General features: G+C 34.6%; 5 protein-coding genes across 5 annotated transcripts; 1 reads left to right on the top strand and 4 right to left on the bottom strand.

The window, feature by feature from the left end:
* Positions 1-778: 778 nt before the first annotated feature.
* LOC105169258 (uncharacterized) lies at positions 779-2,501 on the bottom strand. Its single transcript, XM_011089625.3, has one exon. The coding sequence runs from the start codon at positions 2,498-2,500 to the stop codon at positions 1,022-1,024; it is 1,479 nt and encodes a 492-aa protein (XP_011087927.3). The 5' UTR covers position 2,501; the 3' UTR covers positions 779-1,021.
* A 3,839-nt stretch (positions 2,502-6,340) lies between these two features.
* On the top strand, positions 6,341-7,718 carry LOC105169257 (uncharacterized). Its single transcript, XM_088884037.1, has 5 exons — positions 6,341-6,669; positions 6,767-6,835; positions 7,017-7,099; positions 7,238-7,440; positions 7,543-7,718. The coding sequence occupies exons 1-5, from the start codon at positions 6,455-6,457 to the stop codon at positions 7,633-7,635; spliced, it is 663 nt and encodes a 220-aa protein (XP_088740163.1). The 5' UTR covers positions 6,341-6,454; the 3' UTR covers positions 7,636-7,718.
* Positions 7,719-9,145: 1,427 nt separating this feature from the next.
* Positions 9,146-9,849, bottom strand: LOC105169256 (uncharacterized). Its single transcript, XM_011089622.3, has one exon. It carries the CDS (start codon positions 9,741-9,743, stop codon positions 9,351-9,353), a length of 393 nt encoding a protein of 130 aa, XP_011087924.1. The 5' UTR covers positions 9,744-9,849; the 3' UTR covers positions 9,146-9,350.
* A 3,785-nt stretch (positions 9,850-13,634) lies between these two features.
* On the bottom strand, positions 13,635-15,401 carry LOC105169442 (uncharacterized). Its single transcript, XM_011089831.3, has 2 exons — positions 14,275-15,401; positions 13,635-14,122 (listed from the first exon to the last, which is right to left on the bottom strand). Exons 1-2 carry the CDS (start codon positions 15,307-15,309, stop codon positions 13,721-13,723), a joined length of 1,437 nt encoding a protein of 478 aa, XP_011088133.2. The 5' UTR covers positions 15,310-15,401; the 3' UTR covers positions 13,635-13,720.
* Positions 15,402-19,499: 4,098 nt separating this feature from the next.
* Positions 19,500-24,305, bottom strand: GCH (GTP cyclohydrolase II). The gene is made up of 7 exons (XM_011089620.3): positions 24,076-24,305; positions 22,796-23,159; positions 22,494-22,715; positions 21,895-22,217; positions 20,937-21,066; positions 20,169-20,465; positions 19,500-20,061 (listed from the first exon to the last, which is right to left on the bottom strand). Exons 1-7 carry the CDS (start codon positions 24,123-24,125, stop codon positions 19,798-19,800), a joined length of 1,650 nt encoding a protein of 549 aa, XP_011087922.1. The 5' UTR covers positions 24,126-24,305; the 3' UTR covers positions 19,500-19,797.
* Between the last annotated feature and the right edge of the window lie 642 nt (positions 24,306-24,947).

Raw genomic sequence — 24,947 nt, 5'->3', positions numbered from 1 at the left:
ATTATATTTATCTGGAGAAAATCCTAAAAAAATTTCAGTTATGAGAGGGAAAACTTGGTATGATCACAAGAAAAAGCATTTCCAGGTTTCACTAATTGAAATCCTATTATAAATAAATAAAAAAAAAATTAGGTTCTTGATCTATGTGCATAATTCTGTTGTCAATTACTGGAAGCAGAAAACAAGGAAGTAGGATTTTCAGCTGTCCAGAAAATTATATTAATCTCTTTGAACAAAACCAAAGGATCCTGCCATATTTTGCTCAAGAATCCATGGGGGATTACGCTGATCATCGTTCAAAACATTGTCTCAACCTTGAACTTGGACTGCGGATTGGATCTTTTCAGCTATATTGTGCAAGCCGAGAACACAAATAACAGTTTTGCGATAACAGACAGACTTGACACGACTTGGAACCAATGGGTTTTTTTCTGCCTTCGGACAAGGAATCTGCTCTAAAAAGGTTTTTAGTAACTCAACTGAAGTTATAATTAAACTCCTATCTGTTCTTGTTCTTGCAATGGAGGCAAAAGAATTATCAGATCCTGCAATGTTAATTTTCCCGTCTGTCAATGTGTTGATTATAAGAATCCAATTCAAAACGTGTGTGATTGCTGAAAAGGATGATAATATGTAAAGTTTAGGACAAGGCAGAGGAACAAGCACATGTTCATGTTTTGCTGTTTCTGGTGATCCCATAATGTCTGTTAAGAAAATAATGTGAGTATAGTCGCCAACAGATACAGCCCGGTTTGCGAATCAAATACTGTGAAAATCATACACAAAGATTCCTCTTTTTGCCATTTTATAAGAACAATTCCAAAACTTTTACTTACATTTTCTTGCTGATTGATCACCAGGCAACTTCACCTATGACACTCAGATAATCTCGGAAGAGGCCTATTCTTCAATTAGGCATTCCCAATTCTCTTACACACTTATCTTTACGCTATTTATTCGGGCCTGAAAAACTCATCTTGTTGAGAGTTCTCCAGAAATCAAGGTTGTATGTACCTGAAGATTACTCAGGAACAACTGAGTTTCGATGCCTGCTGCTATCCCTTGATAGAAGCAACTTTGCGCTACATGAAAGTGATCTCTTCAAAGAAGAATCCCCTGTTTGCGTGGACCTTCCAATAGAAGGGCTCCCGACTAATCTTAACAAGCTTTGATTGAATCCAGCTCTCTTTGCAATTACTCCGACAGTTGGCTCTTTCAGTTCAACGATTTGCTTACCTGAATTGCTGTTGGGTTGTCCTGAAAAAGCATTGGCTACGGCAGCACTGATCATAGATGCAGATAAAGAATCCACCGACACTGATCTTCTCATAGGTTGTACCCCATCTAAGCCTTGTCTATCTCTGTTACCTTCGTCTTCTCCAAGATTTTCGTTCATCTTGAGCCCGGTTTCAGCAAGAGATGCACTACCGTGGTCTTCAATCCCAATTCTCAACTCAGAAGCCTCATTTTCTTGATCCCTTCTGATTTCCCTGTCACTCCCTGATACTCGCACTCCGGCTTCCTCCACCAGGCCCGAATTCTGAACAACAAGCTCTTCTGACGGCAGCGCTGCTGCGTTGTTCACAATTCCGGCCCGACACATGGGGCAGTTGGTGTGTGATCTGAGCCAAGTATCAATACAGGGTATGTGAAAAGCGTGATTGCACTTAGGCAACAACCTAAGAGTCTCATCATCTTGAAATTCATTCAAACAAATTGAGCAATCCCTGCCTTCGATAAGCCCATCTCCCTTCTTGTAATTAACCACTGTGATGGCGCTGATGACTGATGGCTGAAGCCCGATGGTTCTTATGTACCAAATTGGGTGGTCAATCACGGGCCCGTGATCTTCATCAAGAAAATCATCACGACCCTGTTCTTCTCCGGGCTGGCCCCGTCGTGGGGGCCTCCTCCTCGAACCGTACCAGTTGGAATAGAACTTGTAGATGGTGTAGCAAGTAAAGAAAAAAAAAGCGGTGGCTAGGACGGCAAGGGAGATGGTCAGGGGAAGAGAAAGCATCTGAGATTTGCCCAGTGGACTCTCGCTGAAGGGAGGCGACGGAGGCGGAGGCGGAGGAGGAACAGGAGGAGGCGGTGGTGGGATTTGCAAGAGCGGCATGCTACAAGCAGGAAAGCACAAATCTATACACGTAACCGGGCAGACGCCTTCGGGCTTCGTTATGCCATCACAATATGGTTGACAAAATTTATCTATAACTGTATCGAACACAGATTCATTCAGCAGCTTTCTGTGATGAAAGGCCATCAGAAGAGAGTGAAATTGGTTTTCTTGCAGAGAGAGATAGAGAGACTCATTCAGGTTTTCTTTATTGTGGAAGAACCAGCCAATTCTTCTTGACGATAATGAAGAGGCGCCGAGGGTTGGATGTTTTTTTCCTCCTTTGCAAATTTTCCTGTTGACTTGTATGTGAGGTCTTAAAATCCTTGGCGGCTGACAGTTTCGGGCTAGGACTGGGCCTCCACAACCCGGCCCGGCCATAATTTGGTCGTGGTTGGTGTTGAATAATAGATAGAACCTAAAACTCCAGTCACTATCAAGAAAATGATTTTACATCAGCTTGAAGTTTAATTCGTAACTGCAACACATTACTTTCTTGTTTTGGTTCTTTCTTTCATTTTTATCATCCAGAAAATATTTGCTTCGTAAGACGAAAACTAATTATTTATTACCAGCGTTTGTTAATTAATAACATCTTAGAAACGTACACCCTGGTGTTGAAATGGGTAGGAATTCTTTTTCCCGTGTGGATCAAACACACTGAACCCTCACGGAACATTTGGATTTGGCGAATTCTGTAGCAACATTAATTGTAGTAATAATAGGAAGACAAATATTGGTGAGAAATATATTAAGTTCCAGGACGAGTACGAATTTTTAATGAATGGCTGTAGTTAAGGTCGGGGCCCGAGGGCAGGTGTGGTTTGGTCAACAAGAAGAAACCATGTTTGTTTTCACACATTCATTGGTTTTGTTAGGAAAGGTTTCATACACGACCAATTGGACAAGAAGTTCGTACTAGACTCACGGCTTTGGTTCCTCTACAGTTGTGATTTTCCTTGGATTGGTTTTCCTGGGGAGTGGGACCAAAACCAGGATCTCAAAATGAAGATGAGGATCATAAATCAAAGTCTTCTACAATGAGCTGCAAATCAACTTGTATTAATAATGAAATATAATTTTTAAAAAATATATTAATTTGATACCATTCAGATCAGTAACTGTGGAATTACTGTTTTTTAATTTTTTTAATTAACAAATATGAGTTGTGACCATTTTTTTTTTTTTCGTATGGGTTGTAAAAGTAGTCTAGTGAGATGAATATGTTTTATAATGAACCTTGTTTATTTATATTTGTTTGATGAAAAACAAGATTAAAAATAATTAAAGCACTACAGATTTTGAGCTATTATCAAATATCGGGCATATTTCATATTGGTGCTAATGATTGTCATTAGCAGAATTCTGCATAGAAAAATTTATCAATTAAGTGACAATAATGAAGGTCCATCACTTGCTGATGTATAATTTGTCGATTATTTATTTTCACTTTATTTTGATTATTGTGGTTCGCACGTTTTAAGGATATAAAAACTCGAGAATGTTGTTGTCAAGAACGACATTTTGTTGTAGCACTTGAGCTCAATCAATTACAAGAGTTAGCACTTGATGGAAAAGCCTACCTAAGCTTTGGTTGTCCGATTCTTTCAACTAAACAGATTGTATTCCTTCAAAACTCGAACTATAAATATTTTTTCATAGCAAATTGTTAAACTTGAAATCTGGGAAGGTTTGGAGAAGGTTTGGCCCCCGCCAACTCCTAGTATCGACTCAAAATTCATCTCATATTGTCTTATATTTAGACCTCCTTGTTTTGACAGGATCAGAACTTTTCATGAACCACCAATAATGTCTAGTCTAGTATTTAAAGGTGAGGTACCATAAATAAATTCAAGGTTATGGGTCTAAGTCTCACCAGATGTGTGGTTAATTGTTTCACTTTATTGTGAATTATTATTACTTATTTATTTTTTAATTGTATTGATTTATTAATTAAATTTATGTATTGTTTGATAATATTGAGATATTGATATAATCAGGTATGTAATTACCGTTTAAAAAAACACTTACCATGATCAGCTTCAAGCACCACCTTTCCCTACCCTACTCTGCCCCTAAACCCAGAGAAGATAGCTCGTCAATGTTAAAATTTCAAGTGGGGGGAATAGAGTATATTCATGGCAATAAATTAGAAAAAGAAAAATTAGGCTTTATTCATATAAAAACTCAAGTACTTTATTTATCTAAACTCTCTCGTTCTAAAATTACAGAAGTGTGAAACTATATATAAAGAATAGAATTCTAGCTAAAAAAGAAAACTAGTTTTAGCTAAAAAAGAAAACTAACTCACTTTGAACTCTAGTTGGCAACAGACTCAACAAAAATTAAATACTGGAATATTAATAAAAACACAAATACTGAGAACAAAATGATAAGTACGAGCAGAATTTAATAAGTACAAGCAGAACTTTCAACAGTAAAATCAATTTTCTTCTTTTACTTTTATAATGTATATCCGAAATTTTGCGCCTAAGCGGTGAAACCTTCTCAGTCGGAGACTCGCCGTTTGATGTAAGAGAGGCGGTCCGCTTACCCAACAACAATGGAAGACAGGAAAAAGAACACTGATTAATGATGCATCATTTTAGACAAAAAGCTACTGACATGTCATAAGTTCTGCACTTTGGTATGCCTGGTTATTTGATCAATTAAGAGGTGTAAATAAGAGGAAATTGGCCAAAGCTAAATATGAGGAACAAAATTCAAGCCATTTGGCTCGAATGTTAATCACACCAAAATCCCAATTAATGTCGACCCGCCTACTCGAATCATGGGCCAGTTGAAAACAAAATAAATAAAAATTGGGTCAAATTAAAGATGATTTCAAACTCAGTCAGACTAAATAAAGGCCTATATAGTTTGCATTAAGTTCATCATAGCTTTATATCAACTCAAAGTACATTAATAATGCTCATAAACTTAAAACCCAAACTTGTTCTTAAAAGTTAAATCCATTTAGTTCACCCAAAACTCCTTCCAAGAGTCTAATTATTATAGAATGTTTAAAGAAGAGTGAATTTTTTTACTGTAAATTGGATTCCATCTCCTATTTCATTCAATATACACATATACTACGTTATAAAATATTGAGCAAAATGACTCATAACCTTATTGGTAGGCCCAGCCCATTGCTGCAAAGCCTCACACTTGGAAGGCTCATCCCACTCTCCACACCCAACCCACAGATCCGACCCACTTGTATTATACTTATACCTTAAAATCCTAATTCTAATTCATTCTGTCTCCTCATTTCTTCCACAACATTTCTCTCTGGCCTATTCTCTCTGTCTTTGACTTCTCCTCTCTCTCTCTCTCTGACTTCTCTTCTCCATCGATTTTCATATCCGCAGCCTCTCTCTCCCTTTGTCTTCAATTTTGTGCCTCTGTAAAAGCCTCCCATGGCTTCTGGTCTTTGAGTAACCATTTAGAAATCTCTTTATCATTCTCCTTCTTCTGCTCCGTTTGAAACGTTCTTTGTGAATCATTTTTTGTGTGGAAAACTTTTGTGGTTTCAAGTGAGTCTGTGTGGCCTGGGTTTTTTTATTGTCGTTGTTTGGATACTAAGCAACCGTGAGAAGTTGCCCGTCTTTGTGGCCGTCGGCTTTTTCTCTTCGGATCTGGCTCTCTGAGCCAAACCCCCCTTTTTTTGTTTTTGTTATATTATTTATTAGATTTGTAAAATATATATTTTTTGTTTAAAATCTGTTTATATTTCTGTATATTAGTTTGTAATATTTGGGGTTTTATAACTCACGATTCCTTGTAATAGTTAAGTTAGGAATCTTTTTTGCTGGATTCTCTAGTGAAGGGGTTTACTTCCAACATAAACTCTTTTTCTAAATCAAATATGATGTCCTCTTAGACATATGAGTGTGTACATTAAATAAAGTAAAAGATGAATCATGAAATATAATTTACAACAGAAAATTCAATCCGCAATTAAACCTCCACCGAAATTCATAAAACAAAAGTGAATAAAAGAAAGAAGGCGGCACATTTTGAAGCTTAAACTTGCAAGAAACAGGTGACTTCTTCTAGCTTTTTCGTTAGGCCAAATAAACCATAATCTTTGGCTTAAAGTGTGACCAATTAGACTCCGCCACATCATTTCTTGCCGTGTTAGGGTCCTCTACAGGCATTTCATCAGCTCATTCTAGCAATGCAAACGTTTTATTAGCGTAATTGCAAAGGTAGAATTGGCTTCAGTCATCCTCAGACGTGTGTGTCAAAACTTCTTGCTACTTGTTATAAAACCACTACGTACATGGAACAGACTTTTGAAAATCGGAGAACGAAATAATACTTGTTCAGCGCATGGCTGCAAGAAACCCATCATCCTGGTACAAATTCCAAACTTTGGTCAAGCTGCTGTACCGCTACAGAGGTATGAGTGGCAGCTCGTGGCGGTGCCGCCAGTTCCACCACCGCGATCTGCCACCGTATAAGCCGGGAGGTGAAGGTTCTGCGGATCAAGGGCTAAGGTTCATAAGCGCAGACTCCAGGGCGTATAGCCAACCCCAGTTGGGAATGTAGGTCTATTTCATGCATATAATTAGTGCATTATTGAGGTTTTTCTTTTATTTTTAATACTATATACTCACTTTGTTTTAATTGTAATTCTTGAAGGGAAAAGGATGAAAGTAGTAGTGATCAACCACCATTACCAGCTCCTCCCAAATTTGGCTTCTCTAATTGGTACACATTGATTCTTGCACAATAAAGCAAATATCTGACCTAGTAGTTTCTGATGAATAGCATATATATAATTATATAAACAACGTTAACAGACAATTAATTGGTATTGGAAATATCATTGATTTGTCAAAAATTATGACATCATTGTCGGAATTAATAAAAATGATGTTGTTTTGCTCAGGGTGAAATGGCTTTTGGGGTCTGTTGTATCATTGCTGATGCCATTTTGGAAGAACAAATGGGACTACTTGCTGACATTGGAAGGTAATAAAGAAGATAGTTTGTCATCCGTATCATAATGTAATAGATGGAATCTTATTGTGAATGAAAGTTCCATTTGGCATTTCATATAATACATGCATGTTGTGCGTAGAAAGTCTTGAATTTGAATTTGAATGCCAGGAGAGGCGGCAAAAGTGGCGGAGGAGGTGGAGGCAGTGGCACAAGTGGTGGAAAAGGTGGCGACCACCGCGGACAAGGCGCTGACGGAGGTGGCAAATCAGCTTCCAGACAAGAGTAAACTCAAGGAAGCAGCTCAGGTGATGGAACATGTATCCAACGTAGCTTCCCATGATGCCCAACTCATTGAAAATATAATCGAAAAGGTATATATATATATATATATGATCTATTAATCTAGGAGAAAACATGGTCTATGCAAGTTCAATTTTTACAGTGGCTGTTCTAATTGTATTAATGGGTAACAGGTTGGTGACGTGAAGCAAGATTTGGAAGAGCTGGAAAGAATGGTTGAGCCAATTGTTGATAAGATCGTGCAAGGGAAACACCCAAAAACTTAGAAGGATATGGAAGGAACCCCCAGTTATGGTGGGAGTCACCGACCTGTAATTCTTCAATGTTCCAATTAATTATATTTTCTTCACCTTGGAGCAAATAACAAATAAATTGTAAATTACCTACATACCTGCATTTATTTTCTTGGAGAAATATTGGAATAAGAACTTTCATACGTAATCTCAACCACTCATCAATAATCATATAACGAATATGGGTAAATTACAGTCACATCTTCTAAAATTTAACATAATTTTAAATATATTTTCATGACTTGAAAAATTATAAATATTCATTTGATTCAACATCCCAACAACAAACTAATTCCGCATGCCTCCATTAAATTTTTATTCTTCTTGTGTGGTGAACCACCCAAAATATTTTTTGAATTATAAATTATAATTTTATATATTTTCTAGAATTTTTTAAAATATGAACATGCTCAATAAATTATTTATTTTACCCACGTTCAATTTTTTTTAAAAAAAATTAATGTCCGCCTCATCATCTAAAACTACACAATTATTTTTTATTTAAAAAAATATTTTTACTTTTTCAAACACGAGTAAATATTTATAATTTTACCAAATTTGCCATAAGTTATCCATAGAAATATTGTAGGAGCTAGTGGAAAAGGAGAATAATAGGCTGAACTCAGAATCCAAAGGGCCCATCATCTAACAAATGAAGCCCATAGCCAATAGATATGAAATTATTCTACAGTCATTGGATTGCAACACCAATTTCAATCCACTCATATTCACTGCAACACATTAAAGTATTAGCCTTCAGAAAAAAAGATAAGGACACACACACACACACACACACACACTCACCATATGCTGCTCATTCTCATACCTTTAATTAAATTAAAATTCAGACTATTAGTCATCAAAAGATTATCGAAATTGGCAATATGGGAATTCGACCATCATCATGGACACGGGTCCTCAATTTTTGTTGCCCATAAAGGCAACATAAGATAACCAGTCAAAAGTAGGACACTCACATTTTCATCTTCTTGGACCAATTTTAATCATTCCAAATAACTACATTATACGGAGATTTTTGTCCTATGCATATGTGTGTGTTCTCAAATTAAAATGGTGTTTTTTATTTTAATTTTACGAAATTGAGTGTTACGATTTAATACAAGATTAGTTTTATCACCATTGTTATTGTTTATCTATAATTTTTTAATCTCTTCTTTTATAGTTGTATCTTTTTGTCTGTAATTACTGCTTAATTATCAAATCAACCGATAATTAAGATTGCATTTCCATGAGGATTTGAAATAATAAATTTAAATTATTATATATTAAATGAATTTAAAGCTTTATTCAAAATTAAAATTTAAAAGCTTATTGAATATCTTAATAAGTATCATAAATATGTTATTATAAATTAAAAATTACCCATTCAAACACAATATAAATAAAACACATATCTATCAAAAAAGAATAGTAAATCAACAGACGAAACCACACACTGGTGACAATGATTCAGCACATCAAATGATCTGAAAAAATAAATATTAAATAATAGATCAGCCCCCTACAGACACACACACACACACGAACGCACAAAGGAGTTAATAGGGATAACAATCAGACACCCCCCTATGAAACTCAAGTGTCTCTCTGTTAATGATAATATATTAGAAATAAGAAACCGAAAAAAGACTCAATAAAGTAGGCAGGAAAGCCAACTATCCGACCGATCACGCCACCAAAGCGACGGCGAAGAAGCCAGCGGCGACGACTGCGAAGCCTACTCTGTTGAGAATGGCGCCGTTTGGAGAAGGCGTTGGAGCGGTGGTCGGGGGTAATGCGACGGAAGGAGCGGGAGATGCGGCTGACGGCGGTGGAGGAGGGGACTTGACCGCAACCGGAGGAGATGAGGGCGGTGGAGTGGTGGACTTTCCCGGAGCGTGCGTAGGACTTGACCATGGAGAGTGACTCGGCGGCTTCGACACAGGAGACGGTGCAAGATAACCGGAATGGGGTGCTGAGGCTACAGGAGACGGGGACGGTGCGGAGGAAGGCGAATGCGCAGCCGCGGATCCCAACAGCAATGCCACCATCAACATCGAGAAAACCTTTGAAACTGCCATTGTAACACTCGGAAACTTGAAACCCAAAAAGCTGGAGAGAAGTATATATATATATATATAGAGAGAGAGAGAGAGAGAGAGAGAGAGAAGATCTTTGGTTGTGAGTACGAGGATGGGAGTAGTATGGATACGGTATTTATAGGAAAAAGGAAGAGTTACGAGTAGGCATGAGTTGTGGAATCCTCTGATGACAGTCGTCGTTGGATGAAATTTCTGTGTAAAAGGGGGAATTGTTGGACGGTGGAGATGTGATGAGAGGTATTTCCAATTAATAATAATTTCCAAGTATAGGAAAACACGCTTTATTGTATAGCTGTAGAACAACGTGTGTGATATGTATGTATGTATGTATAAAACTCCCCCCTTCCCCAGTTGATTTAATTCTAATTGATTTAGTGCTTCTCCACTAAGTAATAAATGAGATTAATTTTAACAATTATTTTCTTTTAAAAATAAAAGATTAGGTGTTTGTTAATATAAGTATAATATCTTTGGTAATTATAAAAAAAAACAAGTTTGGGTACTGAATTTACTCAAAGGTAGTCAAAATTATGGCAATTTAGCATAAATAAAAATTATTAGAATAAATTATCACACTCTTTTTAAATTTCTTTAAATAGGCACATTCTCCTCGTTATACGATCGTTAATTTTAGAAAGATATTTTTAATTTTTTAAATAATAAATGAGTATTTATAATTATGATAAATTTTAAAAGAATCGTATAATTTGCACTAATTATTAAATAAGTGCAAATATTTTATGGAAATAGAATTAATTATTATGTTCCATATTTGTAATCTTCACACGATTTCATAATTTGTTTACATATTTAGCAACTGATTAAAAAAAATCCATATTTGTAAAATTCAGACCCTATATCCACTAATTTTTTTTTTTTTTGTTATCATTAATTACTATAGTAATTTTTTTGGAAAAAGAAAAATCAAAGCAAATAGCAATTAATCATGACTGTGCAATAGCAATAAACGATTGTTTCTATAGGCGACCTTAAAACATTTTTCATATAAAAAATATTAATTAACTTTGATAAAAATTAGCTTTTGTATTCATTGTATTTAAATATGATATACAAAATTAATTTACCATAAATTTTAACGCATAGTCATTTATAATGACAGTATATATTCTTCATTATATGTGTGCATATATATATATATATAATGGTCTTAATTCAGCAGAATAATAAGATTTTGGTCGACAAAATTGAAATTTCAAGACAAAAAGAAAAAGAAGTTAGTTTAGCAACACTAATTTCTAAAATGCTTTAATTACGTCTAAGTTGTAACAATTAATTTAATGATTTAGGTTATTGTTTCTGGCTTAAAACAAAGTGCAATTATTTGTAACGTGATATATATATGAATTAATTGGTTTGGTAAGAAATGGAAAATATTTTAGGAAGAAATCGAGGGATGGGGAAATTAATGTGGTCCAATTTTTGGTTTGTTATAGAAGAAGTATAGGTCGGTCATTAGTGGTAATTGTGGAAACCGCGTTGGTGCCGAATTACGTGCAATGAATTTGGAAAAATGAAAGGTAAATTACAATAACATCATCCAAAATTTAATATAATTATAAATATTTTTTTTTTGTTATTTGAAAATTTTAACGTTCCTCTATCAACACGATCAATTCTATAACATTTGTAAGGTTTTCTATCCTGTTTTTATGGTGAACCTGCAGATATGTCATTTTGAATTATGTTAATATTTTTCATATGTCTTTTTTAATAAAAAAGATAGTATGAATAAAGTAGTTGAGTTACATAATTATTGTTTATTTGATGAAATATTCATAAATTTTCAAACAATAAACTGTATTTATAATTACATCAATAGGCCCCCTATATACTAATTAAGCTGTCTAATTAATGTCCAAATATCTAACACGGTTTGTTATTCATCCGGATACATAACTCAAGAAAGATCATTATTGAGTATCTATTTTGGGTAGTAGGGTGGGTTGGTCTGCACTTCCTTGTGCCAAATTAAAACTAATTTATCGTGTGAAGAAGCATAAATGGTGCGTCCAGATATGTTGAAAACAATAACTCAATCGAGATTGGTTGAGTCTATCCAGATCTTTTAACGGCAAAATAATATTTTTCGTCTTGTAACTTTAAATTTTTTTATTTTATTGATATGGGATTTTCTTATTTTTTATCTTAGAAATTTTTAAAAATCTCGATTTTAGTCCAATAACATATATAATTTTTTTTTATATATTTTAATGAAAATGGCCATATAGCCATTAAATTTTAAAATAATTCAAAATAAGTTGAGGAAACTATATATAAACATTGTTAATATTCTAATTAATAATTACACGGAATTGGATAAAATATATGAGTCTAATTAATGAAACTAAAAACCTCTCTATATTTATACTCGGGCTGATGGATTTTGATTTGACGGAACGGTCTGGGAAAGATTGGAAAATATTTCAAATTCGGAGTTAAAAAATTGGAAATTATTTGAATTTAAAATATTCCATTCAAATAAATCAAAAGAATTTATTATTGAAATTTGAAAATAAACGTGACTTCAAATCCATAAATACGAATGTAGTCTAAAATAACTGTATTTAATAACCCATGAGGAAGATAGCTTGTAATTTGATCAAATTCTAACAAAAACTTGTATAATTTGATTTTGATGAGACCAACCTCATGGGAAGGTTTCTTTAATTATCTCAAGAAAATTTATGAGAAAGTTCAAACAATGGAGAAATTAGTCCCAAACCAGATTTTCTCATTCTTAATAATTTAATTAATCCACACTTAGCAAAAAGTTGATACCAATTCGGAGAAGATTCAACGCTTATCCCAAGAAATAATTTCTATTTTCCATCAATTCTAAGAAGATTTCAAGATCTTGCCGCATTGATTCCCGCGCGCACCTATGTTATTAAAGTTTGTATGAATATTTGTCTCACTTTATATGAATTTATATTATTATTTTTAATTATATTAATGTATGTATTAATTGAATCAACGTTTTTTAGGGGTTAATTACACTTAAATTCTTTCTAAAAACGCGAAATTAAACTTCCTTCCAAAGAAGTTCTGAATGTTTACACATTACATTCTTCTATTAGAGTTTGGACGAAAAACACTAACCTTAATTAGCAACACAAATTGCAAAAACTTTTGATTTTTTTTTCCTCATTTAATATTCTCATGGTTAACATCATCATATTTTTTTCCATATAAGTACAAATTTTTAAATGAGAATGTTAAACAAAAGGTAAAATTAAAAATTAAGGTAATTTTTATGAAAAAATGAATATTTTTCGTCCAAATTCTAATAAAATGGGATTAAGTGTAAATACTAAACTTTTTGATAGAGTATAAGTAATTTTAGAACTTTTTTGAAAAATCGTGTAATTTCACATTTTAAAAGGGATATAAATATAATTAATATTTTTTTTAAATAGGAAATAATGATAGTATCATTGCTACGAATGTATGGCCAATGCCAAAGCACAATAGGAACGCGAGGCAAAGGAAAACTACAAAGAAGCACATGAGAACAAATATTGTCTATAAGGAGATGGGGGTAGGGTAATTCTTGCCCGACCAAATTTGGTCGAATCAAATTAATTATAAAGTAAGTGTATAACACTTATTATGTGATTGGTTATTTTTTTTGAATTGTACACCAATCACACAACAATATATTGCATTTACCATATAATTGATTCAAATCTGATCGAATTCGGTCTAAATTGTATTTTCTGCACTCATCTCACAATCTATAAACCGATTTTCTAACATATAGCTAAAGAAAATAATTGTTACGTATATTATAAAACAATTTATACAAACAATAATTCTTTGAATAAATAGCAAAATCTCCAATTTGTAAAATAAATAAATTTTGGAACACTTATTATATACATACATAAGCCGACAACAAAAAACCATAACATCAAACAGCCCAAATAGCCAATAACCTAACAACCGCAAGAAGTGGAAACAGAAACAGGGACTCCACTTGTCTTGTTTGAGATCTCTTGTGCCTTTCTCAACTTCACATCACTCAGGACACTCGCTGCCCATTCAGCAAAATAGGTTTCGTTATATCCAATTTTTGCATTTTTATAAATGGCCATGCAGCGGCTGTCCTCCTCCGGGTACGGGCAGGGATCGCCGCCAGTGTCCCGCCAGGCGCCGCGGTGTTTCATCCCTGCCCACTTGGCCATCCAGTGGTAGACGTATTGGCCGATTCCGGCGAGCTTGAGCCAGCCCTTTGGGAAGAATTCCATGACGCTGCTGTTCCTGTCCATCAGGAACATGTTGGTCAATTGGCCCCCGTGTGGAGATACCAATATGTCTGTTGAGCTCATTAATTTCACCTGTACGTACAATCAAGGCAATGGAGTTAATTAATTGTACGAAATAGTTCAGATTAATGTACTTTTTGTTTTAACTCTCTGAGTGATTCCCGAAGGTGGTCCTTTTTGATATGCGGTTGGTATGGGTTCATGAACATATTCACACAGATCACCTGTTCACAAAAGCTAAGGTTGCTTGCATAGGCCACCGTCAGGCGGCAGCCCTCCACCTTCCGGCAGGCCCTGTCGAAGATTCCAATAACCACCGATTCGTTCTTGAACGACCTGGGGCCCGCCCTCATCAACATGGTCATCCCAATCACCGGAATCCCCTTCTCATCAACGTCGGAGAGCCTACCTTCCGAGCTCATATTGCAGGAAGCCCTGGCCCTGCACCTCACCAGATCATATACTGGCAATCTTTTATCCCCCGACATCCCAGCTTCAGCATGCCTCATTACCACAGCCTTCTCAAAACAAACTGGAGAACTCATCTTCCCATCTCCATCATCAAATCCTTCAAATTTTTCAATGTTTAACTCTCCAAAAGTAGCATTAACTAGTGAAGTTATCCAAGGCCCCATTGTACTTCTCAGTTCACCCCAATGATACAAAACCCACCTCGCCGGCAGAGCCGAGCACTGATTCTTGATATGCCAGGCGACGAAAGGCACGACCGATGATAAACCGTGCCAAAGGTTATCGTAGTTGTAGTGATTATAAGAGACGAATGTGAGGCCGGTGAATAGGGTGGCGTTGGGGGGTAGGGAATCAGGCCATGCGAGTGCGTATGAGTTCAAAGAACCATCATGAACATCTTTCCCTTTCAGGCACAAAACCCTCTCTTTAGATGCTGTTGAAGGGAATTCCAGATACTGGGGTTCGCCGTTCTCGTGTGTGTCGTTCATGGAGCTCATGAACCATGTGTGCGCTTGAAGGGGGTTGCTGGAGTAGCGGAGGTCCTTGAGAGGGAGAAAAGTGACCGATTCTTGGAGCTTGGTGGTGCAGTCCAGGAAAACTGTTCGTAGGTTCTTGTAATTGGTACTGATGAAATCCCAGGAAGATGATTCTGGGGTTCGGAGGACTTCGATGTGGAAGAGGATGAAGACCGTGGCGAAGATGGCCAGGAGGTAAACAGAGAGCTTCCGGGAACAACGAGACTTACGAGACGGTCTACCTCCTGCTTCTGGAGATGGCTTCGCCGCCATGGAAACTGATCTTGGTGAATTCAATATATATGATGCTTGATTTTTGAGTTTGGAAATGGGATTGAGTTGTCTGAGTACGAGGAAGGGGTATGCTATGGTATCTGGTATTTATAGATAAGTTGCTAGTAGCCATGAAGACTACATGGGAAAATTCTAATTTCATATCGTCTAACTTAAATTAATTTTATAGAGTGTAATATATTTTTCATGTGATTATATATAATTTTAGAAAAATAATAAATTACTTGTCAAGTATATCATACTTATTCTATAATTAATTTGATTAATCAAATTTAATTTGAAATTTTTCCACATCGAAATTGAATTTTTTTTTTGTATGAAATTAAAGGGATTTTGGGATGGGGGAGATGTCATAAAAGGTTTTTTAATTTGTTATAATAATTAATAACTACCATAATTAACTCCTTGTTAGCAAAGTAAAATTAAATTATTATAACAAAATATATAACAAAATGATATCAAGATCAAAATACTACTCTAAAAAATTAAAAATAAAAATATCAAATAATTTATAGAAAATTCATTTAATCTGTCTTATGATTTGCTTGACATGTCAAATGTACAACTCATCCGCGGAAATTTCTAGCTGAAACAATATAGAGTTTAACTTCAATCGTAATTTTAACGTTTGTCTTCTTTTAATTGTCTGAAAATTAAATTAATAAAAATAATAATTACATTTAAACAAATATCAAATGTAATTGTATATAACCCAAATGCAAGAAATTAAATCGATCACTTTTTTGTTGCACTACAAAAAATGTTATACTTAATCATAGCTAATTGTCGTGGTTAAATAAAATAATCGTAGCAAATAATCATTATCGATCACGGCCATACAAAGGTCGTTGGCTGTGGTATTTGCGAGGTAGCTAAAATATTTGCCGTGGCTAAAGCTGTAACAAATATTTTTATCATGACAAATAATTTTTTCTTGTTGGAAAATCTATGTTTTTGCGACGATTTTAGTTAACCGTGCTCAATAAAAATTATTTCACGATTTTTACTAGTAGAAATGCAGCGGATAGTCATTTTTCTTCCTAGTGTTAGGACATTTAAATACAGATTGCGTTGAGTATAAAAAGTCAAAAATTTTTATAAGAGAAATTTTTCGTATTTATTTAGGTAGTTTATATTGCCATCTAAAATAACTCTTTTATTAATTCACCCATATCATTAATCATCAGTGGATCAAATTTCAAACGAATATTAATAAAATAATTAACGAATATATTAATAATTAACTAAAGTCTAATTTGTGATTATCGAGTCAATTTCATATATAGTTAATTACGTTGCTATTAATATTATATTGTCCTGTTACGTGTGAGGCGGATTTGCATGCATGCCTAACATAAGAAAAATTGCGATGAACCCGACCTTGGATTATATATATTGGTCCATTACTAGCTCTTAATTTCTTAAGTTTTAATTACACTTTATTTTCTCTTCTTTCATAAACTCATAATTTTAATTTATGGGTACGGCACAATAATATTAATTTGTCAATTTAATTCATTATTTAGCTATATATATACACCGATGAGCATTAATATATATTCAATCTAATTAATATTTATTAGTAATATATAACACAAATACTGATCCATTTTCACATTTATAAATTTACAGTGTTAGAAGTCAATACTGGATTAATTATTTAAACATTATATTCACATTAGTAAGACTCAAACTTACAATTTTCTAATCGTGAGGCCTAATTCACCTTAGACTAAAAATTATGGTGAATAACTATTATTAACAATGGTTAAATAAAATTGATGCAAAAAAATAGTTTTTCCACTATGAAAATTAAAATTATTTGTCAGAACTAAGAGTTATGGTAAAAACAATTGCCATAGCTTTCAACCATGACAAATATTTTAACCATCTTCACTAAAATCACGTCCTACAACTGTTGCATGGTAATGATCAATAACTATTTGTTATTAATCATGATAATTAACTATAACTAAATATTATATTTTTTTATAGTGAATTTAATTCGAATGTGATATTATCATCAACATTTTTTATTGATCGAATTAATTAGGTAGCATATATGACAATTGGAATAGCTTGTTAGGAAGAAAGTGTAGGATAGGGACATTAATGCGGTCCTATTTTTTATTTGTTATGAGTGTGAGTGTCGTCTAAGTTTTGAATAATGAATATAAAACGAATTAATTTTATTTTATTCATTCTATTATTCGGTTCATTATTATATAATTCAGTATATTTAAATTTAAATACTAATTAAATATATCATATTTTAAAATTAATTCGATCAAAACTCGGTATTGAAAAATAGGATGCTACTATTGAAAAATAGACTATATAACCACAATTATAAAACTCGAATCCACGACCTTACCACTTAAACAAAATAAAGAATTGGTTATGTAGACTATATATATATAGTCGATGAAAAGCTCAAAATTTTAAATATTTATAAAACACAAATTGCGTGGCTTGAACAATAAATAAGTGATTATATCCTAATTATCGAACGTCTCAAAATTTAAAATCGATGAAAAATAATAAATATAAATAATTTTAAAAAATAGAAGTGATTTTGAAAATTCTAATTAAGTGTTGTGCCAAACTCGGTGGTAGAGTACGTAGGTTGGTCACTCGATTCATAGCTGCGCTGATTGAGAAATATTAATAGCATTGGTGAGATGCTGTGAAGTATCGTGCGGCGAAGTTAGCAGGCGCAATAAGCCTAGCTGCCCTCTAACTCTGCGAGTTGGTAACGAATACGGTTATTTGCCCAACAAGCGCTAATTCTAAAGTCATGGATTTGAACTTTACTTTATGTGTAGGATGTTGTGTCTACTAAATAATAAATTTGTTATTTCTACTGTAATAAATAGTAAGTGTTGATATTATTGAATAGAGTATGATTGTTGTAATATTTTTTGTCAGATATTGATATCTGATAGTAATGATTATAATCAATTGAATTTCAATTAATGATAATTTATCACTCTTGTTTAAAAAAATAAAAAAAAATAAACAGGGTTATATGGACGAGTAATTTGTATGTATTTTTACCAGCATTTTACAGTTTTAAAGGCATGTCTTGACCCATAACGGTATCGACCTGAAAAGGGTAATTGGGATTGCAGTCTCCGATTATATTCCATTAGCACATTGCACCATTAAATCGTGTTTTTAGCAATTAGCACCTTGAAATACAAAACTCTTGACGAATTGCACCCTAAATCAATTTCGGTGAGATTTTCATCGATAATTAATTATGAAATAATTTATTATAAGAGATTGGATTTAAAATAATTGATTTTGGATCAAATATTATTCCGATACTGATTATTTTTTGAAGTGAAAGCTACACTATAAAAAATTTGAGTTTTCACTATATTATAACTGACTACGACTTAAAAATTGTGATAAATCAATACTATTAATTATGGGTAAACAAAACCAAAATAAAAATTTAAATTTTTACCTTAATTAATTAATATTCTTCAGGATTTTTAGCTATAGCCAAAACATTTGTCATGAATTTGGTCGTGGCTAGCTGTATTTGATTTATTTTTACCACAGTTTTCTTTTTTTGGCTATAGTAATTAGTCCTAACGAAAAATCATATTTTTTCTAGTGCTATCAACTATTCACTGAACAAATCAATTAAAATCATCAATGTTAAATATTTATATCTATAACAATAATAAATATTAAATAATTATATTTAATTAATAACTATTATTAAAATAGAATAATATTTCGATACATCGGTGGAAATCGAACCCACCGTCGTAAGAGTTATGGGAACTAGGCCTCATTGGCCCAATAATGATTATTAAAAACAATAATCAAATAACACAAAAATATGGTCAAATGGAAATTTTGAATCGCTCAATCACAAGGCCCAATAGAGGCTAAAATAAAGCCAATTTGTTCTTTATCATTTCAAGGATTGTGATATAGAGGGTACATCAGAGAGATTAAAAAGTGAGGAACAATTACATTTTTCCTAAAAATTAGTTAAATTATGCAAATCCCTCCGTTATTTTGCATGATATATTCACACCCCCTATATATTATTAGTTTAGGTATGAATATATGATATGATGGTGGTGACTGTTGACTGGTGACTGGTGACTGGTGACTGGTGACACACATCATACTACAATTCCACTCTGTGAAATCAAACACATTTCTGTCTATAATTAGTCTTTCACAAATATGATTATTTGCGTATATTACATTTCTGTGATGCACAGCAATAGTTTCCAGGAGGCTTCACTAGTTTCCATCACAACTTGTTCAATACACTTGCTGCTCGTATACAACCAAGCGAAAAGAATTAGAATGAACGTATCAGTGGTTGCAAGAATCACGTCAACGAATTAATTCAAACTATATGTAAAACGGGAAGTAGCCGACCTAGAAATATTCTCTTCGACTCCGTTGAGATATCTTCGTTAGAAGTGGGAATACTTACGACTCGGATGTAACTGGACTCTCTCCACTTGGTCGACCGTTCTTGTTGGTGATGAGGGCTGGACGGCCATTGGCGTCTAAGCCATACACGTGGCCCATTTTAGCACGTTTAGTCTCCAGATATCTCTTGTTATCCTTTGTGATGGGAGTCACCAGGGGAACCCTGCCAGCAACAGCCAAACCGTAACCCTTGAGCCCAATGTACTTTGCAGGATTGTTGGTCATCAGTTTCATCGTTCTAACCCCAAGATCTCTTAGTATCTACACAAAGATTATGCAATTTTAAGAAATCTGAAACTTCTTGTAACATGAGATGAACAATCTTGTAGCAATTTAGTTGAAGGGAAAGATGTTCGACTAGGGAGTACCTGTGCACCAATTCCATACTCTCTTGAATCAACGGGCAAACCCAACTCCTCGTTTGCCTCGACAGTGTCGCGCCCATCGTCTTGCAGGTTGTAAGCACGAAGTTTGTGGCCTAAACCAATTCCTCTTCCCTCATGACCACGGAGATAAACTAAGACACCCCTACCAGCAGCCTCGATCTGTTGCATTGCAAGTGCCAGCTGGTTTCCACAGTCGCATCTGGCAGACCCAAATATGTCTCCAGTGAGACACTCTGAGTGCACTCTGACGAGGATATCTAAGCCATCACCAATATCACCCTGTTTAAACCATATATCTAAAGTTCAGATACTGAAATTAACAAGGCTCCAAGCACAAAGAAGAAACTTCAACACTTTCATGTTCTACACAGTGCAGTGTAATTGCTCAGCAAAATAGTTTGAAAGGCTACTAATGGACAAAATGCCTATGTGAAACACCTCCTGTGAACTGCAAACAAAATCAATCTACGGAAATGTTAACTTTATGACTCCAACAAGCTGAACACGGCATGTGCCAGGAAAAGGGTCATCAAGCAACCAAGGAAGTAAAATAAGCGAGACTTAGTGCGTGCATGTATTGAAAAATGGAAGTGGATTAAACTAAGACTACATAGGTGTGCCATTACTAAAATTCATGAACATGAGATTGCAATGAATAATGGACTGGGCAAACCACCTCAAATCATAGAGCAAATGTAGACAAAAGACTCCTGAAATATGCACTATGTCAGAATCTCTTACATCACTTACCTTAACCATTGCAATATGTTCAATACCATCCAAAATTGACCGATAACAATGGGCTGTAAACGGGCCCCACATGGTTGGTATACGAGCAGCAGATGCATGTTCCACTAATCTGTCTCTCTTTCTCCTATATCTGCACATAATTCCATGTGTCAGGCCTTCAAGCAGAAAATAACACAATCTTTTGGGAAACCCAGATGCACTGTAATCATAATAAGGGATGAAAGAAACATGCATGAAAAGGGGGAATTTAATGTAATTTTAACTCAACAAAAATCAACCAAATCTTATCCCCAACTCTATATATGGGTGGTCAATTACATCCTTTTCCACACTTTACTGGACATGCACATAATGCCAATGATGAAAAAGAAAGGACTGATAAACAATAGATACAGTGACTTGCAACCACAATGCTCACCTAAGTGGAGCATAGTGTTAGAAAAGCCAATGTTCAACAATTATATCTGAATCAAATCCTACACTGCAGAATAGTAGTAACTAAATCCACCGTGTAAATAGAGGGAGATGAATTGAAGTGCAGAGCACAATCCGACAAATGCTTGAGTAGAATCAATGCTCCACCAAAGTCCACTAGCTAGGGAAAATCTAAATCAAGTATGTCTTCCAACAACTACAATCTAGTTACCATAAGGGCTCAATAGCCAAAAATAGTGGAGAAAATACACCAAGAAGGCATACCAAAACGAGTCTCCTAGCCAATGCAAGTTTAAGGGAGATTCAGATGCGTGTAATCTAATTTTTCTTGGGAGATTATTCCTAAGAGATGTCATGAACTACATGCAGTGGTGGATTAGAAAGAAAAAACACTCATCATTGAATCCCCCTCTCCCATCCCAACCCCCACTGCCCTCTGAGAATATAAATTTAATGAATATACACTACAATCATTTCAGAAATATAGGCAAAATAAAATTTACAAAGTAAACTGTTAAACTACCTTATTAGATCAGCAATTGATACAATTTTCAACTTTTCTTGCTGTGCAAATTCCCGAAGCTTAGGTAATCGAGCCATAGAACCATCATCATCAACAACTTCACATAAAACTCCAACAGGTTCTAATCCAGCTAGCACAGAAAGATCCACAGCAGCTTCTGTGTGCCCAGCTCTTTTCAGAACACCTCCCTCCCTATACTTTAATGGAAATATATGTCCTGGGCGATTGAAATCCTCAGGCTTTGAATCTTTGGATGCAAGAGCCTTTATCGTGGTTGCTCTATCATGGGCTGAGACCCCTGTAGTCGTACCATGTTTAGCATCCTACAAGATGGCATCGGTTAGTCGACCTCAGAGGTTTCTTTGTCTGATTTTTTATAACAGAAGTTCCCAAGATATTTGTTTGTATGTACATGTGTTTCCAGAAACATGTGTCCGATAGCATACAGGTACAAAACACAGTCCTTAGAACATTTCTATCCCAAGAATTTTTCAATCTATCATAACAATCACATAGCAAGTGAACATTTAAAAAGTACAAGTGGAGACTAAAAGAAGAAACATATCTTCGAATTTTTGGCCAACAGATAAACAACTTACCACTGATATAGTGAAAGCGGTACGAAGTTTCTCCTCATTTTCCCTATGGTTTACCATTAGAGGAAGCTCCAGCCTTTCCAAATCTTCCTCTTCCATGCTGACACAAACTATTCCAGTTCCATGCTTCACAAAGAAAGCCATTGCCTCTGGCGTAACTTTTGAAGCAGCCATTATGAGATCTCCTTCATTCTCTCTATCCTCATCATCTACAACCACAACCATCTGCAGTTTTGGTCCAAAAACAGTGAGTAAGTTGCTCTTTTAGCCTTCATAAATATCATAATGTCAATGCAAAAACCAACCTTTCCTTGGCGAATGTCTTCAATGGCCTCCGGAATAGATGAGAAACCTTCTGATGGCAAGTCCAAGTCAAATTCATCATTTTCAATAGGGAACCCACTTGTGGTAGGAGCCATATCAGCTGAAAGTGCTCCTAATACTACAGAATCAGACTGCACCTCTACTCCACTAGACAGATCACTGACGAGAGCATTACTTGAAACATTAGAACCTGCAGAATGAGGAGTGCCTTCTTCACCAAAGAACAGGGCCGACTTAATTTTGCCAGAAGCCTTAATACTTAAGCCTACTCTTGGACTGGGCTGCTTGAAGGATTCTACACCATTCGCATATTGCAGATTTCCATAATGGAGACCGTTTAATAATCTGACATTTTCAATGGCCACAAAAGTAAAAGTTAGGCGTCAAATCCACAACAGAAAACAAAGCATGCAGATAATCAGGATGCAACATCTTTTTCACCTCAAATGCATGCATATTACTTCAGAAATGCAGAAAACAGGACTATTTACCATATCAAACTCATACAGAAGTGCAATCATGCCAAGAGGAAGAGTCATTCTAATGAGCAGCACCATACACACAATTCCAATCACTTCCCTTTTCTATATCTGCCTAAATACCAGAACAATATTGCAAATGACATGCAAAAATCAATACTAAACTTCTGCTGAAGCAATAACCTTTCTTTGCTTCTTAAGACCAAGATCAATAAAAGTCCAAACATTGAAGATCAAGTAACAGAAAGAAACGATATACTCATTTCCTTCATCCTTAATACCCATAGAAAGAATCTACTTCTAACCATAGGAAAATGTAACCAAACAAGCATAATGTCCAAGAAAAGGGAAGACGGTAATAGACGGACTCGAGCCGTAAAGTCTCAAGAGTCTACTCATTGGCACAGCTAAAACTGACTCGCGTACTGACAAAAACACATCAAAGTGAGATCTCTACGTTCCCATCCTCCGGGATCTAAACAAATGAATCCACCTTCCTTCTACCCCAGATAAATACACCACATCATCTGACAACTCTCAATTTCAACCTAAAGTTAGCCTATGCTGTAAACCATTTCAAGAATACGTTCATGTTTTTTTCTATTCAATGCTTTACAAACCAAAGACTGTAACTTTAGATCACACACAAAGAAAGAATCAGCACAAAATACCAACCCATAGTTTTAAATACAAACCCCCCCATCTTACCGCATTAACATAATCAAAAGAACAGTCATAATAACAAAAGAAATCAAAACATATGAGAGAAGAGGGAGACTAACCGGGAGCGCGCAAGAGAAGTCGAAGAGCAAGAAAAATTAAGGGAAGCCATTCTCTTCGTGTACGCTGAAAGGCCCAAAATCTGAATAAAACCACACAAGATTTTTGGCTGAATAAATAGGATCAAGTTCTCAAAGAGAAAGCGAGAGACAATTCTTATTTTTCTTGGGGTTGAGGGGTAGAGAAGATTGCAGGAACGTGAGGCTGCAGAAGGGGTGGGGTCGCCGCAGACGCGGGTGATATATACTGCGTCACCTCTTGGTCAGGCCAACCTACTTTTCTTCAAACAGGATTAGAGGAAAAAGATAATCGTCGGAGGCGCTGTTTGTTGTTATGTTTTTTTGCATGTCCGAAAAATAGTCAAATAAGTCATCTGCATTTTTGTTTATAGTTTAATTTATTTTATACTAATATAAAATATAAAATTATATTTTAATTGATTTTTTAAGAAGAAAATAAAATTATAGGCAATTAATAAATTCAATATCAAATGAAAAAATTATGACTTGAAGTTAAAAAATCAATATAATAAAAGAAATTATTAATTAAAAATTAATAGGCAGGACCCAAATTATTAATAAGAATTCGATTTCTTATTGTATATTTGCTTTGTTAGCATATGTTTCATTTATTCTACTTTAAAAAATGTTTAATAAAGGATCATTTAAACAAATCACATTTTTTTAATTAGAAAATATATATGACAAGGTAATAGGATAATATTTTTTACATAATGTATTTTATCAATTGAAAAAGTAAACATAGATGGTATTTGAAACTAATAAAATAATTTTAATGAGAAATGTATAAAAATATGATAATTAATATTCTAATGTTATTATCAAAATAATCCATAAATAGACTTAGCAATGAG

The sequence above is a fragment of the Sesamum indicum genome, linkage group LG8 (genome assembly GCF_026168435.1).
Source record: "Sesamum indicum cultivar Baizhima isolate 11 linkage group LG8, ASM2616843v1, whole genome shotgun sequence".
In the NCBI taxonomy this organism is placed as follows: Eukaryota; Viridiplantae; Streptophyta; class Magnoliopsida; order Lamiales; family Pedaliaceae; genus Sesamum; species Sesamum indicum.
The sequence above is the reverse complement of the archived record's forward strand: the minus strand, read 5'-3'. Positions and strand labels throughout refer to the sequence as shown.